At 49.2% G+C, this 19,663-nt stretch overlaps 1 protein-coding gene across 7 annotated transcripts in view; it reads left to right on the top strand.

Annotated features, from left to right (window-relative positions):
- The window catches only part of AGAP1 (ArfGAP with GTPase domain, ankyrin repeat and PH domain 1), a 636,024-nt gene that overhangs the window by 520,534 nt on the left and 95,827 nt on the right, over positions 1-19,663 (top strand). For all 7 annotated transcript variants that reach the window (XM_063933229.1, XM_063933230.1, XM_063933228.1 and 4 more), the window contains one exon: positions 5,347-5,515. In XM_063933229.1, coding sequence (XP_063789299.1) covers positions 5,347-5,515 — 169 coding nt within the window. The remainder of the gene's footprint in view (positions 1-5,346; positions 5,516-19,663) is intronic.

Below are 19,663 nucleotides of genomic sequence, written 5' to 3'. Positions count from 1 at the left end.
CCATGGGCACTTCTCCACTGGCTCACTTCTCCACTCTTATCACTACTTAGTAAATGTCCCCCTAAGTGAGATGTGGAGAGAGACATTCTCTTTCTGTAAGATGTGTGTTTTCACATAGATCATTACATAGGGAGTCCTGATTATTTCCACTTCTCATGCATGCTTAGCACTATTACTAGTCATTATAGTTCTCACCTTACATTGTATTGGTCACCATGAGTGAACATCAGCTCCCCTGACCACCTGCACAGCCCAGAACCCATCCTATATCTCATGTCTGGATACCAATGTAAGGGTGTGCATTGGCACAGACACATACTGCGGGACAGTCAGCTGAGGGCAGGTGAGAGGGGTAACATTGGACGTCTGTGTGCGAGGTGAGAGAATGTCTGAGTGTCTCTTTGGCTTAATGTTTGTGCATTAGTCTGTGAGTCTTTATGTGTTGAAGTGTTCATTTGTGTTAGGTCAGGGCACGGTGCTGGATGGCTATAATAGGAAGGCCTCAGAGGTGACGTAAACCCCAGCTGCCCCCTCCTCAGGTGAACAACTCCACGAGCTCTTCATTACATCCTTGTCAAAACTGAAAAATTCTCTAATCAACAGCAATCTGTCCGCAGCCCCCCGGACCGCTGGCAGTGTCCCCCCTCTCTATCTGCTGGCTGGCGCTCACGTCTCCAGGCTGCTGATTACATTAGGCTAAGCTGCAGAGGAAATGAACCGTGTCTTATTTAGGTGCAAGTAGCTCCCACGTAGCTGGGGCCTGGGGCATTTTTAGAGCATTTTATAGCATTAAAATTAGTGTTGCTTCCCTCTGTGCTGCTGCATGTAATGCCTTAAACTCAATAAGCAAAAGGCGAGCGAGCCCCCACTCCCTCTCTCCCCGCTATACCAAGAGGTTATGCTTTTTTTTTTTTTTCCTTTTTGTATTTATTTCCTTCTCCCAGATGAGTCTGATGTCTGCAATCCTTGGCCAGGGAATGGCAAGCCCTACCAACCATGCTATACAGGATGGAGTAGTCTTCACACTCTACCTATACTTTGCAATATGATTAAAAGACCACTTTGCATAGATCAGAAAATGTCTCTAGTGTGAGAATGTTGCATTATGCCAAAATAAATTGTTAATGATCTAGAACAATATAGACGCCATTCCGGAAGCACCCGGCGCTGCATTCTAAAAAGAAAGAGTTAAAACAATCCAACAGCTTAAGCAGATTTAACCCTCGGCTAAATTAGTTGATGCATATTATTTGCCATTTATGTGCCGTACTGCGCAGTTGTCTTGAGCCCCTGTCAGTCATCTGTTGGCCCCATAGCCATCCCAACAATATTATTTTTGCAGTGCGTATAGAACAGTGCTGTGTTTTGTTTCCCCGTCTGTCTCTCCGATATAGAGTTTATGACACTCCTGTTCCTCATAGCTCTAGAACAACAGTAGGCAACGTCCGGCATTCCAGCTGCTGTGGAACTACACAACACAGCATACCCTATTACAGTGTTAGCATGCCCAAACCTCAAAACTGTGGCAGGGCTTGCTGGAATTTCTAGTTCCACGGTAGTTGCCGAACATGACCCATGGCACAGAATTGCCTTTTTTAATCTACTATCTCCACCAGCTAATTGTTGCAGCTTTAAGAAGCTGCCCTGGGGTTCTAATCAAATCCTCTCTGCTACCCCTCCTTACCCTGAAATGAAGTTTCTTAATACCTCCCAGTCCCAGAGCAAAGTCCCCGTGAGCTGACAGTCACAGGGTGCAAAGCGGCAGCCAGACCCCGCGGAGACCCGACTCTCCCTGCAAACATCCCCCCTCCCACCGCGCAGTGTGCGTCTCTCTATCTCACCACATCTCATTTGCATCTGGGACATCAATTAGCATGTTTGTTGAGGCTAATTGAATGAAACTCAATCATAGCCCTTAATTGCTTGCCTATGTAAAAAGAAATCACATTAATGCAGCTAATTAAGTGTATGGCAATAAGATGCAACATAATTAGGGAAAGCGATATTAACTCTTTACTTGCTGCACGGAGGCAGGCAACACATCAGGGAAGAACGTGCACCACTAGCTCAGTGTGATGTTCTCCAAGGAGCAGAGAGTTAAGGAGAGGAATATAGATGTTGGATAAGAGGCAGAACACTTTCTTATGGGCTCATGTCTAACATTGAATCTAGCATCTCAAGGATGAACCTCATTTTCCAAAAACAATTCCCTTTCCGAAGCGTTCCCGCAAACATTACTGTTTCTCCGTGACTTGTGTGTAGAACTTTACTACATCGCCCGTGCACAACTCATAATACAAATATTCTGTAATACTCGGGCCTAGATGGAAGCGGGGGAATTTATTATATTTTTAATTGTTCACACAACATCCTTTAAAGTATTCCATTTAAGCGCACATCAACAAATGTCTACATTTTATATCGTAAGTATCAAAACCTTTAATCTGTGCCTTTATATCCAAATCACATCATTATCCAGCGAGTGTATGCTGGACTGCAGTCAGTGCTGGAGGTCGGGGGGGAAGGGAGGGGGGGGGGACTGCGAGACCGGGCCAGCTCCTCTCTGCCTGGTAATCTCTCCACTCGTGTGGGTTTATTTGTTTCCTATGTTAAGAGATTAGCAATGGAGTGAGCAGAACATGCTAATAGCTTTGCAATTACGGCTTTTTCAGGGTTTAGAGGGGCAGGATAGGGACTTTGGGAGGGAGGGGGGGGGGGTCTCTGGAGTAGACCCCAGAGACTTGTTAAATGTTCTTAATCTCACAAGTGTCTGAGCTGCCTCCTCCTAGAGCCTTGTTAAGTGGCTGTGTACCTTGATCTTGTGGTGTTTGCCTCTGATCAGTGATTTTGGATTGATGGTGGCTGGGGGAGAAATCTGCATTTGTGAACCAGGACACACCGCTTGTTACTGGTGTCTGCGTGCAGAAATGAAGCCGGTAGCAGGTCACACCCTTTGATAGTCCTTTGATAAACGGTATAATATGTTGGTTCAGAGAAGCAAAGATTTGTCCTCATCTGTTTATGATGGAAAGGGTTAAATGAGCTTTTTGGATATATCTTTTTGCCCATCGTGACATTACACCCCCATCTAGTTTGGGGTATTGCCCAGATTATTCCATTACACAATTGGTGCATGTCTATATATATATATATATATATATATATATATATAATGTATGTGTGTTAGAGATTAGCATGCATAAATGTTTCATGAACGTCTGATATCTGAGAAAAGGGTGATTGCGGAAGAAGTGTTTTCTCTATGCTCACCCTACTTCCTCTCTGTATCCCTTCGGTCGCACTGCAAGGAGCCTTCTGAATTGCTAGTGACTGACCACTATAACTTACACATAGAAAAATAAGTATACAGTGGACAGTTTACGGCCTGACCCAGTGCACTGCCATCTGCTACACATTAATGGCTCACTGCACTGGGTATATAGTTGGTCTGTATAGGTTGTACTTGGCTAATAGCAATGTGAAGTCCTTAAGGTGTTTAGTGAGCACTGTACAGCCATGTTCACTTACCAGTGAACCCCAATTATGGGCGGCTCTACAGCCAGCTGTGGGCACTTCAGTACCATCCTCTTTAGTTGTCATTATATAGAAGCGTTTACCTATATATGTATGAATAACAATTACATGTGTTGGCGGTCTCCTTTGAGAAGATTGTGTACTACGTAAACTAAAACATAACCTGAGTTCTTCTATACGCCCTCCGCCTGGGATATGGCATCGAATATCAGGGCGCTGTCCGTGCAAATACCCTGGCACGGTTTGAGTCGGGCTGCGTAGTGTTCTGTAATCCTGCAAAGCTCAAGTGCAAGTGGATGACTGTAGCCATCATGGAGCAGCTATAGGGCAGTGAGCTACCAACTCTTTCTACAAGTGAAGCTGGCCATGTACAGTCCTTCAAGTGAAGCTGGCCGTGTACAGTCCTACAAGTGAAGCTGGCCGCGTACAGTCCTACAAGTGAAGCTGGCCGCGTACAGTCCTACAAGTGATGCTGGCCGCGTACAGTCCTACAAGTGAAGCTGGCCGCGTACAGTCCTACAAGTGAAGCTGGCCGCGTACAGTCCTACAAGTGAAGCTGGCCTCGTACAGTCCTACAAGTGACGTTGGCCGCGTACAGTCCTACAAGTGAAGCTGGCCGCGTACCGTCCTACAAGTGAAGCTGGCCGCGTACAGTCCTACAAGTGAAGGTGGCCGCGTACAGTCCTACAAGTGAAGGTGGCCGCGTACAGTCCTACAAGTGAAGCTGGCCGCGTACAGTCCTACAAGTGAAGGTGGCCGCGTACAGTCCTACAAGTGAAGCTGGCCGCGTACAGTCCTACAAGTGAAGCTGGCCGCGTACAGTCCTACAAGTGAAGGTGGCCACGTACAGTCCTACAAGTAAAGCTGGCCACGTACAGTCCTACAAGTGAAGCTGGCCGCGTACAGTCCTACAAGTGAAGCTGGCCGCGTACAGTCCTACAAGTGAAGCTGGCCGCGTACAGTCCTACAAGTGAAGCTGGCCGCGTACAGTCCTACAAGTGAAGCTGACCGTGTACAGTCCTACAAGTGAAGCTGGCCGCGTACAGTCCTACCAGTGAAGCTGGCCGCGTACAGTCCTACAAGTGAAGCTGGCCGCGTACAGTCCTACAAGTGAAGCTGGCCGCGTACAGTCCTACAAGTGAAGCTGACCGCGTACAGTCCTCCAAGTGAAGCTGCCCACGTACAGTCCTACAAGTGAAGCTGGCCGCGTACAGTCCTACAAGAGAAGCTGGCCTCGTACAGTCTTACAAGTGAAGCTGGCCGCGTACAGTCCTACAAGAGAAGCTGGCCTCATATAGTCCTACAAGTGAAGCTGCCCACGTACAGTCCTACAAGTGAAGCTGGCCACATACTGTACATCTGCAGTTTGCTGTTACTAACTGAACATGATCATCATTAGAACGATATGATCTTTAGCAGTTTTCAAACATTTGTAAATTTTTCATTGTGTTAAGATCAGATTGGTCACCCAGAAACCGCAATCATTGCAAACACATTGTGACTTTGCATAACTTTTCATGTCACTAGAACATTGATTTTTAAGAATTGATTGAATGATTGTCAGACACAAATTCCTTCCTACACTTGTGCAATGACCAGGAACATCCAGTAATATCAACTTTCTCATTAAGAATGGTCTTTATCTGTAGTATCTGTGTCGTAGCACCTAGCTTGGTAGAATTCTGCTGTGTACCGCTGCAGCGCGTCTTGTCCTTTCCTGTTTGCAGCTTCTGATTACCCTGCCTGTGGGTTACTGTATGATTTTATCTGCTAGATCTTCTCGCGCCATCATAACTTTTTCTTGTCTTTCAGGACTACATGCAGAATGTCCATGGCAAGGAGATTGATCTGCTCAGGACCACAGTTAAGGTTCCAGGAAAGAGGCCACCACGAGCGACATCATCCTGTGCACCTATCGCCAGTCCCAAAACCAATGGCCTGACCAAAGAGGTCAGCGGGCTGCAGATCTCCCCCAATACAGGTGTGGACAGCTGAAGCGCTGATACTAGAGACAGATGCTTCTGCAAAGTATATACATGCTATATAATGAGAGGTTTTGTGTACACTGATGTATATAACGTCCTTACATTAGACTTGGACTTTTGATAAATTTCAAGGGGTGCGGATGTAAATAACAAATATCAAACCAACATCCCAGCACTTGGACGTCCGTCTCCGGACACTGAGTGAGTGTGATTGGAGGGCATTGCAGCCTAATAATTGTGCCAGTATGGGCTCACGCATAATACTATGCGGGTATTTCTCTAGCATCCATTAGGGATATTGGGGAGACTTAGTACGATGGGGGTATAGACGGGGTCCAAAAAAGCCAGTGCACTTTAAATTTCTTCACTGGGTGTGCTGGCTCCTCCCCTCTATGTAGAAAAAAGTGCCCTCAGGAGAGGATGCACATCTCTGCAGCTCCAGGGAGTTTTCTTCAATTTCTTTTAAACATTTGTTATTTTCGGTATGCTGTTTGGACAACAGCATACCTGCGCACCGGCCTTGCGAGGTGCAGAGCCGCTTCCCCGCTGCAGGACCACCGTCCTGAGGGGTTGTTGTTCAGCGGGGCACTGTGCTTTGGCTGTCACAATCGCAGCACGCCGCACACCCCTAACATATGCTTGAAGGTGACGACTGTGGTGAGTACAAACCGGGGGACCCCCCTACTGGCTGAACGCGGGTGCGGCATACGGGACCCTCCTGGGGGGGGAACCCGCTAGAGCCCCCCGTGTAGACTGGCTTCAGATAGCTTGAACTAGCACTTGTGTAATGTTTTTAAGCAAACAGGAGACATTGCCAGTATAAAAAAAATCACTGTAGCTCCAGCGCCATTGGAGGGGGCGGAGCTACCTCAGAGCGGGACCAGAGGCATTTTGGCGCCTTCCTCTGCTTAATGCAGCCACAGACAGCACACACAGCACTTCCTGCCTTACAAGAAACGCTGGAAAACTGGTACAGGGTGTAGCAAAGGGGGAGAGCCGCAATTGTACACTATCTGGGTCCTCTACGGGACAGAAATTATTAGTGTTACTGTGATATAATTAGCTGTCAGCCTCACTGGGACTGTGCAGCTAGGAGTGTGCTGGTGTCTCTCTCTCTCTCTCTCTCTCTCTCTCTCTCTCTCTCTCTCTCTCTCTCTCTCTCTCTCTCTCTCTCTCTCTCTCCCTCTCTCTCTCTCTGTGTGTCTCCTCTCACATACAGTAAAGGCAGGCTTGAAAAGTATTACTGTCTGCGTGTTTGTGTATGTTATTGTGCTTACTGTGAAACATGGGTAAACACAAGCAGTGTATGTCACACTAGGTTCTCTCCAGTATCATCTGATTCTGTTTCTTGTGAACAATGCAGCCAATCTTCACAAATCAGTGAAGGGGCTGGGGGAGAGGGTCCAGAGCCCTCCTGGTTAGGGTCTCTTAAAACTATGATGTCTGATATGTCATCCCAGCTCACTGCTAATGCACAGAAAACACAGCTACTACAACAGGCTGTTGCAGACTTAGCTGCTAGGGCACACGTTATACAGAACCCCCCCTACCCCCTCTCATGCAGCACCACAGGAGCGTGGTTTGCCTGCTCTACTCTCTGATTCAGAAGAGAAAATACAGGAGAATGGGAAGGACTTGGATCCCGTTAGTGGGGATTCCGATTCTGCTCAGGGTATTGAACCCCTCATTCTGGCTATACCGGACGTGTTAAAGCTCCCTCTAGAGGACACTGCGTCATAGCAGTCGTTTTTCTTTACACAAAACAAGCCTAATGTCACTTTCCCTGATTCTGCAGAGTTAGATGACCTATTCAAATTAGCCTGGAAAAATCAAGACAAAAAATTCCAAGTGTCAAAAAAGTTTTTGCACACTTTCCCATTTGCTCCTGAAGGTAGGAAATTTTGGGAGGAACCCCCGGGGGTTGATGTATCAGTCTCTCGACTGTCCAAAGAGGCAGTGCTGCCTGCCCCGGGCTCCTTTACTATAAAGGATCCTGGGAGCTGAAAAACAGAGGCTACACTCAAATCTATTTACATGGCAGAAGGTGTATCGCAAAGGCCGGTCATAGCGGGTTTCTGGATGACCCATGCTATTCATTAATGGCCACTCAAATTCAGGAGGGTCTCTCCGGGGCTGTGCCTCTTGTCACTACGGTGACCCTCCTAAGGCACATTCAGGACACTACACGCGTCCTGTGTGATTCGCTCAAGGAGATAAAGAATATTAATGCTAGGACTTCTGCCATGGCAGTGTCGGCGCGCAGGGCCTTGTGGTTTCGTCAGTGGATAGCGGACGCAGAATCCAAGCGCAGTGTAGAATCCCTCCCCTTCTCTGGGGAATGGCTCTTTGGGGTTGAGTTGGATACGTAGATTTCCAAGGTAACTGCTGGGAAATCCACGTTTCTCCCCTCTGGGGCCCCGCCGGTGAGACGCTTCTACCCAGGGCCGTCTATTCAGTCCTTTCGGTCTAACAGATTTTGATCTAGGGCCAGAGGTGCCTTCAATGCGGCTAGAGGCACCAGAGGTAAGACAAGAAAGCCTGCAAACACCGGTTCTCAGGAACAGTCCACCAGTTCTGCTTCCACTAAGGCCTCAGCCTGACTGTGCCCACCGACCCCGAGGGGATCTTGAGGTGGGAGCTCGACTGCGTCACTTCAGCCGCGTCTGGGAGGTTTCCTGCCAGGATACCTGGGTCATGGATCTTATTTCTCAGGGCTACAAGCTGGAGTTCGACGGTGCTCCTCCCCAACGATTTTTCAAATCAAGCTTACCAGCTTTGGAGGATACGCAGGTTACGTTGCGACAGGCCATCCAAAAGTTGGTCCAGTCCCACGTCATTGTTCCAGTACCAATACCACAACAAGGCAAAGGTTACTACTCGAACCTGTTTGTGGTACCGAAGCCGGACGGTTCGGTAAGACCCATTTTGAATCTGAAGTCCTTGAATCCTTACTGAAGGTATTCAAGTTCAAAATGGAATCCTTGCGAGCAGTGATTGCGGGCCTGGAAGACCAGGAATTCATGGTTTCCTTGGATATTAAGGACGCCTACCTTCATATTCCGATTTGGCCACCTCATCAGGCAAACCTGAGGTTTGCCCTGCTTGATGATCACTGCCAATTCCAGGCACTGCCCTCGGCCTGTCCACAGCTCCGAGGGTATTCACAAAGGGGATGGCGGAGATGATGTTCCAGCTCTGGGTCCAGGGGGTCAATGTTGTCCCTTACCTGGATGTTCTTCTGATAATAGCAAGATCCAGGGAGCTTTTATTGCTCCATATCGACCGCACTATCCACCTTCTGTCACACCGTGGGTGTGACTTACAGAAGTCCCACCTGGAGCTAACTCAGCGGCTCCTGTTCCTGGGGATGTTGCTGGATACTGTGGCCCAGACGGTGTTCCTACCAGAGGACAAGGCGAGAACACTTCAGGAGATGGTCCGCATGGTGCTCCGACCTACTCGAGTGTCCATCCATCTTTGCATAAGATTGTTGGGAAAGATGGTCGCCTCATACGAGGCGATCCAATATGGGAGGTTCCATGCCAGAGCATTTCAGTTGGATCTCCTGAGCACGTGGTCCGGATCACATCTACAGATGCACCGGATGATTCGGCTGTCACCTCAGGCCAGGATTTCCCTCCTGTGGTGGCTGCAATCTACTGGAGGGCCGGAGTTTTGGGACTCAGGATTGGACCCTCCTCACGACGTATGCGACTCTTCGAGGATGGGGAGCTGTCACCAAAGGGGCGCAGTTCCAGGGCAGGTGGGCAGCCCATGAAAGCCTCCTTCCGATCAACATTCTGTAACTTCGGGCGATCTACAATGCTCTGCTTTGGGCCTCTCCTCTGCTCAAGGTCACGCGACGTCACAGCAGTGGCTTACATCAATCGGCAAGGGGGGACAAAAAGCAGAGCCTGCATGCGAGAGATGTCAAGGATACTCCTCTGGGCAGAAAGAAATGCAAGAACAATGTCCGCAATCTTAATTCCGGGAGTAGACAACTGGAAAGCGGACTTCCTGAGTTGTCACGATCTATACCCGGGGGAGTGGGGTCTCCACCATCTGGTGTTCCAGCAGATCATCCACCGGTGGGGCTGCCCACAGATAGACATGATGGCTTCTCGTCTCAACAAGAAGCTTCACTGGTATTGCTCACGAACCAGGGACCCTCAGACGAGGGCAGTGGATGCACTGACATCACCTTGGCCTTTCCGGCTGGTCTACCTATTTCCTCAGATTCCGTTGCTCCCAAGGGTGCTCAAGCGAATCAGAAATCAAGGAGTCCAGGCAATTCTGATTGCCCGGATTGGCCTCGGAGGGCGTGGTACGCGGATCTTCTGGACATGGCCATCAGAGACCCTTGGCCTCAACCACTAAGAAGAGATCTTCTTCAACAAGGACCGTTCGTATACCCGGACTAATGGCGATTTCGTTTGACGGCATGGAGGTTGAGCGGAACATCCTAGCTCATAAAGGCCTTTCCAAAAAGGTTTTCTCTGACGTCCTAAGTGGATGCTGGGACTCCGTTAGGACCATGGGGAATAGCGGCTCCGCAGGAGACTGGGCACAACTATAAAGAAAGCTTTAGACTACTGGTGTGCACTGGCTCCTCCCACTATGACCCTCCTCCAGACTTCAGTTAGAATCTTGTGCCCGGCTGAGCTGGTTGCACACTAGGGGCTCTCCTGAGCTCCTAGAAAGAAAGTATATTTAGGTTTTTTATTTTACAGTGAGATCTGCTGGCAACAGACTCACTGCAGCGAGGGACTAAGGGGAGAAGAAGCGAACCTACCTAACAGGTGGTAGTTTGGGCTTCTTAGGCTACTGGACACCATTAGCTCCAGAGGGATCGACCGCAGGACCCAACCTTGGTGTTCGTTCCCGGAGCCGCGCCGCCGTCCCCCTTAGAGAGCCAGAAGCATGAAGAGGTCCGGAAAATCGGCGGCAGAAGACTTCGGTCTTCACCAAGGTAGCGCACAGCACTGCAGCTGTGCGCCATTGCTCCTCATGTACACCTCACACTCCGGTCACTGATGGGTGCAGGGCGCTGGGGGGGGGGGGGCGCCCTGAGGGCAATATAAGACACCTTGGCTGGCAAATCTACATCATATATAGTCTTAGAGGCTATATAGATGTAAAAATACCCCTGCCAGTATTCCAGAAAAAGCGGGAGAAGTCCGCCGGAAAAGGGGCGGGCCCATCTCCCTCAGCACACTGGCGCCATTTTACCCTCACAGCTCCGCTGGAAGGAAGCTCCCTGGCTCTCCCCTGCAGTCTGCAAACTACAGAAGGGTAAAAAAGAGAGGGGGGGCACTTAATTTAGGCGCAGGATAGATATATATATATATATATATATATATATAAAAAGCAGCTATAAGGGAAAACACTCATTTATAGTGGGATCCCTGTGTTATATAGCGCTCTGGTGTGTGCTGGCATACTCTCTCTCTGTCTCCCCAAAGGGCTTTGTAGGGTCCTGTCCTCTGTCAGAGCATTCCCTGTGTGTTTGCGGTGTGTCGGTACGGCTGTGTCGACATGTTTGATGAGGAGGCTTATGTGGAGGCGGAGCAGATGCCTGTAAATGTGATGTCACCCCCTGCGGGGTCGACACCTGAGTGGATGGTGCTGTGGAAGGAATTACGCGACAGTGTCGACTCCTTGCATAAAAGGTTTGACGACATACCAAATGTGGGACAGCCGGCTTCTCAGCCTGTGCCTGCCCAGGCGTCTCAAAAGCCATCAGGGGCTCTAAAACGCCCGCTACCTCAGATGGCAGACACAGATGTCGACACGGATACTGACTCCAGTGTCGACGACGATGAGACTAATGTAACTTCCAGTAGGGCCACACGTTACATGATTGAGGCAATGAAAAATGTGTTGCACATTTCTGATGTTACCCCCGGTACCACAAAAAAGGGTATTATGTTTGGAGAGAAAAAACTACCAGTAGCTTTTCCTCCATCTGAGGAGTTAAATGAAGTGTGTGAAGAAGCGTGGGCTTCCCCTGATAAGAAGCTGGTAATTTCTAAGAGGTTACTAATGGCGTACCCTTTCCCGCCAGAGGATAGGTCACGTTGGGAAACATCCCCTAGAGTGGATATAGCGCTCACACGCTTGTCAAAGAAGGTGGCATTGCCGTCTCCGGATACGGCCGCCCTGAAGGAATCTGCTGATAGAAAGCAGGAGGCTATCCTGAAATCTATATATACACACACAGGTGTTATACTGAGACCAGCTATTGCTTCAGCATGGATGTGCAGTGCTGCAGCTGCATGGTCAGATTCCCTGTCAGAAAATATTGATACCCTAGACAGGGACACTATATTGCTAACCGTAGAGCATATAAAAGACGCACTTTTATACATGAGGGATGCACAGAGGGATATTTGCCGGCTGGCATCCAAAATTAGTGCAATGTCCATTTCTGCCAGGAGAGGGTTATGGACTCGGCAGTGGACAGGAGATGCAGATTCCAAAAGGCACATGGAAGTTCTGCCTTATAAGGGTGTGGAGTTGTTCGGGGATGGTCTCTCGGACCTCGTTTCCACAGCAACAGCTGGGAAGTCTACATTTTTACCCCATGTTCCCTCACAGCCAAAGAAAGCACCGTATTATCAGGTACAGTCCTTTCGGCCCAATAGGGGCAAGCGGGTTAAAGGCGCGTCCTTTCTGCCCAGAGGCAGAGGTAGGGGAAAAAAGCTGCAGCATACAGCCAGTTCCCAGGAGCAAAAGTCCTCCCCCGCTTCCTCTAAGTCCACAGCATGACGCTGGGGCTCCACAGGCGGAGCCAGGTACGGTGGGGGCCCGTCTCAAATATTTCAGCAATCAGTGGGCTCGCTCACGGGTGGATCCCTGGATTTTTCAGATAGTATCTCAGGGGTACAAGCTGGAATTCGAGACGTCTCCCCCCCCGCCGTTTCCTCAAATCTGCCTTGCCAACCACTCCCTCAGGCAGGGAGGCAGTGTTACAGGCAATTCACAAGCTGTATTCACAACAGGTGATAGTAAAGGTGCCCCTACTTCAACAAGGACGGGGTTACTATTCCACAGTGTTTGTGGTACCGAAACCGGACGGTTCGGTGAGACCCATTTTAAATTTGAAATCCTTGAACACATATATAAAAAAATTCAAGTTCAAGATGGAATCGCTCAGGGCGGTTATTGCAAGCCTGGACGAGGGGGATAACATGGTATCACTGGACATCAAGGATGCTTACCTGCATGTCCGCATTTACCATCCTCACCAGGAGTACCTCAGATTTGTCGTACAGGATTGTCATTACCAATTCCAGACGTTGCCGTTCGGTCTATCCTCGGCTCCGAGGGTCTTTACCAAGGTAATGGCCGAAATGATGATACTCCTTCGAAAGAAGGGAGTTTTAATTATCCCGTACTTTGACGATCTCCTGATAAAGGCGAGGTCCAGAGAGCAGTTGTTGGTCGGGGTAGCACTATCTCGGGAGGTGCTACAACAGCACGGCTGGATTCTAAACATCCCAAAGTCACAGCTGGTCCCTACGACACGTCTACTGTTCCTGGGGATGGTTCTGGACACAGAACAGAAAAAAGTGTTTCTCCCGGAGGAGAAGGCCAAGGAGCTGTCATCTCTAGTCAGAGGCCTCCTAAAACCAAAACAGGTGTCGGTGCATCACTGCACGCGGATCCTGGGAAAGATGGTAGCTTCCTACGTAGCGATTCAAATTCGGCAGGTTTCATGCAAGAACCTTTCAGTGGGACCTGTTGGACAAGTGGTCCGGATCGCATCTTCAGATGCATCGGCTGATAACCATGTCTCCAAGGACAAGGGTGTCTCTGCTGTGGTGGCTGCAGAGTGCTCATCTTCAAGAGGGCCGCAGATTCGGCATACAGGACTGGGTCCTGGTGACCACGGATGCCAGCCTTCGAGGCTGGGGGGCAGTCACACTGGGAAGAAACTTCCAAGGACTATGGTCAAGTCAGGATACTTCCCTGCACATAAATATTCTGGAACTAAGGGCCATTTACAATGCCCTAAGTCAGGCAAAACCCCTGCTTCAAAACCAGCCGGTACTGATCCAGTCAGACAACATCACGGCGGTCGCCCATGTAAACCGACAGGGCGGCACGAGAAGCAGGACGGCGATGGCAGAAGCCACAAGGATTCTCCGATGGGCGGAAAATCACGTGTTAGCACTGTCAGCAGTGTTCATTCCGGGAGTGGACAACTGGGAAGCAGACTTCCTCAGCAGGCACGACCTCCACCCGGGAGAGTGGGGACTTCATCCAGAAGTCTTTCAAATGATTGTAAACCGTTGGGAAAGGCCACAGGTGGACATGATGGCGTCCCGCCTAAACAAAAAGCTACAAAAGTATTGCGCCAGGTCAAGAGACCCGCAGGCGATAGCTGTGGACGCTCTAGTGACACCGTGGGTGTACCGGTCGGTTTATGTGTTCCCTCCTCTGCCTCTCATACCAAAGGTACTGAGGATAATAAGGAGAAGAGGAGTAAGAACTATACTCATTGTTCCGGATTGGCCAAGAAGAGCTTGGTACCCGGAACTTCAAGAAATGATCTCAGAGGACCCATGGCCTCTACCGCTCAGACAAGACCTGCTGCAGCAGGGGCCCTGTCTGTTCCAAGACTTACCGCGGCTGCGTTTGACGGCATGGCGGTTGAACACCGGATCCTGAAGGAAAAGGGCATTCCGGAGGAAGTCATTCCTACGCTGATTAAAGCTAGGAAAGAAGTAACCGCAAACCATTATCACCGCATATGGCGAAAATATGTTGCGTGGTGTGAGGCCAGGAAGGCCCCAACGGAGGAATTTCAGCTGGGCCGTTTCCTGCACTTCCTACAGTCAGGGGTGACTATGGGCCTTAAATTGGGTTCCATTAAGGTCCAGATTTCGGCTCTATCGATTTTCTTCCAGAGAGAACTGGCTTCACTACCTGAAGTTCAGACTTTTGTTAAGGGAGTACTGCATATTCAGCCCCCTTTTGTGCCTCCAGTGGCACCTTGGGATCTCAACGTGGTGTTGGATTTCCTAAAGTCACATTGGTTTGAGCCACTGAAAACCGTGGATTTGAAATATCTCACGTGGAAAGTGGTCATGTTGTTGGCCTTAGCTTCGGCCAGGCGTGTATCAGAATTGGCGGCTTTGTCAGGTAAAAGCCCTTATCTGATTTTCCATATGGATAGGGCAGAATTGAGGACTCGTCCCCAGTTTCTCCCCAAAGTGGTATCAGCTTTTCATCTGAACCAACCTATCGTGGTGCCTGCGGCTACAAAGGACTTGGAGGCTTCCAAGTTGTTGGACGTAGTCAGGGCCCTGAAAATCTATGTTTCCAGGACAGCTGGAGTCAGAAAGACTGACTCGCTCTTTATCCTCTATGCGCCCAACAAGTTGGGTGCGCCTGCTTCAAAGCAGACTATTGCTCGCTGGATCTGTAGTACGATTCAGCTTGCACATTCTGCGGCTGGACTGCCGCATCCTAAATCAGTGAAAGCCCATTCCACGAGGAAGGTGGGCTCTTCTTGGGCGGCTGCCCGAGGGGTCTCGGCTCTTCAACTTTGCCGAGCAGCTACTTGGTCGGGGTCAAACACGTTTGCTAAATTCTACAAGTTTGACACCCTGGCTGAGGATGACCTAGAGTTTGCCCATTCGGTGCTGCAGAGTCATCCGCACTCTCCCGCCCGTTTGGGAGCTTTGGTATAATCCCCATGGTCCTTACGGAGTCCCAGCATCCACTTAGGACGTCAGAGAAAATAAGAATTTACTCACCGGTAATTCTATTTCTCGTAGTCCGTAGTGGATGCTGGGCGCCCATCCCAAGTGCGGATTGTCTGCAATACTTGTATATAGTTATTGCTTAACTAAAGGGTTATTGTTGAGCCATCTGTTGAGAGGCTCAGTTGTTATCATACTGTTAACTGGGTATTGTATCACGAGTTATACGGTGTGATTGGTGTGGCTGGTATGAGTCTTACCCGGGATTCAAAATCCTTCCTTATTGTGTCAGCTCTTCCGGGCACAGTATCCTAACTGAAGTCTGGAGGAGGGTCATAGTGGGAGGAGCCAGTGCACACCAGTAGTCTAAAGCTTTCTTTATAGTTGTGCCCAGTCTCCTGCGGAGCCGCTATTCCCCATGGTCCTTACGGAGTCCCAGCATCCACTACGGACTACGAGAAATAGAATTACCGGTGAGTAAATTCTTATTATTGCTACCATGGTTCAGGTCAGGAAACCTGTGACGTCAAAACACTCTCATCATATCTGGAGAAGATATGTCTCTTGGTGCAAGGAACGCACATATCCGCCTGCAGAGTTCCACTTGGGTCGCTTCTTGGGTTTCCTGCAGGCTGGTGTGGATAAGGGCTTGCGTCTGGGTTCCATTAAGTTCCAGATTTCAGCTCTCTCCATTTTCTTCCAGAGAAAATTGGCACTGTTGCCAGAAGTTCAGACCTTCTTGCAAGGGGTACTCCACATACAACCTCCTTTTGTGCCGCCTACTGCACCCTGGGATTTGAATGTGGTGTTGCAATTTCTACAGTCATCCTGGTTTGAGCCTCTGATGACGGTAGAAGACAAGTATCTCACGTGGAAGACTGTGATGTTACTGGCCCTGGCTTCTGCTAGACGTGTCTCAGGATTGGGGGCCTTATCATGTAAGAGCCCATACGTTGTCTTTTACGAAGACAGAGCGGAGCTCAGGACTAGGCAGCTGTTCCTGCCGAAGGTTGTCTCTGCGTTTCACCTGAATCAACCTATTGTGGTTCCGTCCAGTTCTGACACTTATGCTCCTCCGGAGGCATTGGATGCTGTGCGAGCCTTAAGATCTATGTCAAGCTAATGGCTTGGATCAGAAAGACTGATTCCTAGTTCGTGCTCTATGATGCGCAGAAAAAGGGTTGTCCTGCTTCAAAGCAGTCCATTGCTCGTTGACTTAGGCTTACTACCCAACAGGCCTATGTTTCGGCAGCCTTACCTGTTCCTAAGTGTCTGAAGGCTCACTCTACAAGATCAGTGGACTCTTCTTGGGCGGCTGCTCGTGGAGTCTCGGCCTTGCAATTGTGCCGTGCTGCTACCTGGTCAGGGAAGAACACTTTTGTAAAGTTCTACAAGTTTGATACCCTGGCCAAAGAGAATACCCAGTTTGGGCAGTCGGTGCTGCAGAAGTCTCCACACGTTCCCGCCCGTTCTTGAAGCTTTGGGACGTCCCCATCGTACTAAGTCTCCCCAATATCCCTTATATCCATGGATGCTAGAGAAAATAGGATTTTAATACCTACCGGTAAATCCTTTTCTCGTAGTCCATAAGGGATATTGGGGGTCATTCTGACCCGATCGCACGCTGCAGTTTATCGCAGCGGTGCGATCAGGTCAGAACTGCGCCGGCGCCGCAGTGCGCCGGCGCATGCCAGAAGGCCGTCGGGCCGGTACGATCACCTCTGCCTGATTGACAGGCAGAGGCGGTCGCTGGGGAGGGGGGGGGGGGCGGACCGGTGGTATTTGGACGCCGTTTCGTGGGTACGGTCCGACCAACACAGGCGTGGCCGGACCGAACGGGGGGTGGGCCGCAGCGGCTGCGTGACGTCACACGCAGCCGCTGCGGGCAGGGGAGTGATGAGTAGCTCCCGGCCAGCACGCTAAAGCTGCCCTGGTCGGGAGCTACTCTTGAAGTGCAAAGGAATCGCCGCTGTGCGATGCCTTTGCACTTCTGTGGTGGGGAGGGGGGGGGGGTGAGGCACTGCCTTCCGGGCGGGATAGCCCTGTGCTGGGCGTCCCCCCGCATGTCAGTGTGAACGATCATCTCGGAAATGACCCCCATTGGGCGCGCACCTCAGTGCGTTGACTTTTCTGCAGGGTTTCTGTTATGTGGTTACCTGTTCAGCTGTTGCTGTTATTGTTACCAGCTGTTGCTGGTTGTGATATGTTTGTGGTGTGCTGGTATTAAATCTCACCACACTTTATCATGTTCCTTCTCTCATATATGTCCTTTCTCCTTCGGGCACTGTTTTACCTATAACTGCCTGTGGGAGGGGGCATAGAGGGGAGGAGCCAGCACACCCAATGAAGAAATGTAAAGTGCACTGGCTCTTTTGGACCCCATCTATACCCCCATCGTACGAAGTCTCCCCAGTATCCCTTATGGACTACGAGAAAAGGATTTACCGGTAGATAATTAAAATCCTATTTTATTTTTTGTTTTGTTTTTTTTTTTTTTATTTCAGCTTTGAGCAATACATTAAGTGATGGAAATGTATTCAATAATAGACTATACAGTCATTACATACGTATTACATAGCTCGAGGGTCCTTCTATATTGAGTGGAGTATTGTGCTTTTTCTGCTGTCTAATGCTGGCCATACATTATAAAATTATCTCTGTCATCGATTGGCGGATCGTCCAGATAACTGTACTGTGTGTTTGTGCAACCAATCTCAAAATACCAATCAGTCAGACATGCCTAATTGTCCAGTATGTCCATCCGAGTCGCACGTCAGCCTCATCAGTGAGTGTATGACCTGCCGCAGGTGACTGGGTAATCCAGATATTGTGGCCCATACACTGTGAGATATCTCACCTTGTATGGCCATGATCTCTGCAGGTGTCAGGCTGCCAGATAAATGAATGTCGATCTGACAGACATTTTATCTCTGTGTATGCCTAGCCTTAGATTAGATTTATCTTCCGGGTCATTGCAGATGAGGCAATTACATATATGTAAGATATAGTAACCTGACGGTTGCTCATACGGTCTTTAGGACTAAGCAGTCCATCCATGGAGTGGGGGTCCGGTATATGGAGATTATAATCATGCAGGTGTTTTGGTAGAGCACCCTGTGAGGTAATATATAAAGGGTACAACAGCAATAGGGGATGGGTCTGCCAGTATTGGTCAGGAGTACCAAGAAGTGTGCTGAACGTTTTTCCTAATTGCCTGTTTAGTGGTTGATGGGATTGTTTGTGTCAGTTGATCCCAACGTTGAAATAATTCTGGAATTAAACGTCCAATATATGCTATTTCAGGTCCGTTAAATAGCCAAAAAGGCAAACTGTGCGGTGACTCTTAAAGGTGTAGCATACCTCTGGACTCTCCCGGTATCTCATTCACTGCTGCCCTGGCACTGCTGCATGCGGTGGCAAACAGGTGACTTCAAGGTACAGGGGGGGGGAGGAGGAGCTAGTGCTTTTCAGCGCTAGACACACCCACTCTTACGTGGCCACTCCCCCTGTCCTGCTTCAGGCACAGAGATGGGAGGTATGGTATAACACATAAGTGTTATTACCATATCTGATCCTTTCTTGCCAGAAAATTCAGAAAGAATTGGCATTCATCATTTAGGACACGTGCTGACCGAGGAGAGGTCAGTCCGGTGTAGGATTGTGTCATGGAACTGCTTTCTGGTTCTAGTTACAATGAAAGTTCAGGATATCTAACACATTAATTCAGGAAGATGTGTGTCCCAGTAATTGATGCTAGGTGCAGATAATTGGGTAAATTTACTAATTAATTCTTTTATTTATTACCAGTTATTTTATATAGCGCACACATATTCCGCAGCGCTTTACAGAGAATATTTGGGCATTCACATCTTTCCCTGCCCCAGTGGAGCTTACAATCTATATCCCCTACCACATGTACACACACACATTCACACTAAAGTTAATTTTTGTTTGGAGCGAATTAACCTACCAGTATTTTTTTGGATTGTGGGAGGAAACCAGAGTACCCGGAGGCAACCCACGCAAGTACGGGGAGAATATACAAACTCCACACAGTTAGGGCCGTGGTGGGAATCAAACCCATGACCTCAGTGCTGTGAGGCAGTAATGCTAACCATTACACCAGGCATGTCCAAACTGCGGCCCTCCAGCTGTTGTGAAACTACATATCCCAGCATTCCCTGACACAGTTTTGCTGTCAGATAATGCTAAAGCTGTGTCAGGGCATGATGGGATGTGTAGTTTCACAACAGCTGGAGGGCCGCAGTTTGGACATGCCTGCATTACACCATCCATGGTGATGTGCCCATAGCAACCAGTCAGATTCTATCTAATATCTTCTAGAACACAGGTTCTCAAACTCGGTCCTCAGGACCCCACACGGTTCATGTTTTGCAGGTCACCTGTAGATTTTTCAAATGTGACAGTTAGTGA

Source organism: Pseudophryne corroboree, chromosome 7, assembly GCF_028390025.1.
Source record: "Pseudophryne corroboree isolate aPseCor3 chromosome 7, aPseCor3.hap2, whole genome shotgun sequence".
In the NCBI taxonomy this organism is placed as follows: Eukaryota; Metazoa; Chordata; class Amphibia; order Anura; family Myobatrachidae; genus Pseudophryne; species Pseudophryne corroboree.
This window is presented reverse-complemented; position numbering and strand designations above follow the sequence as displayed.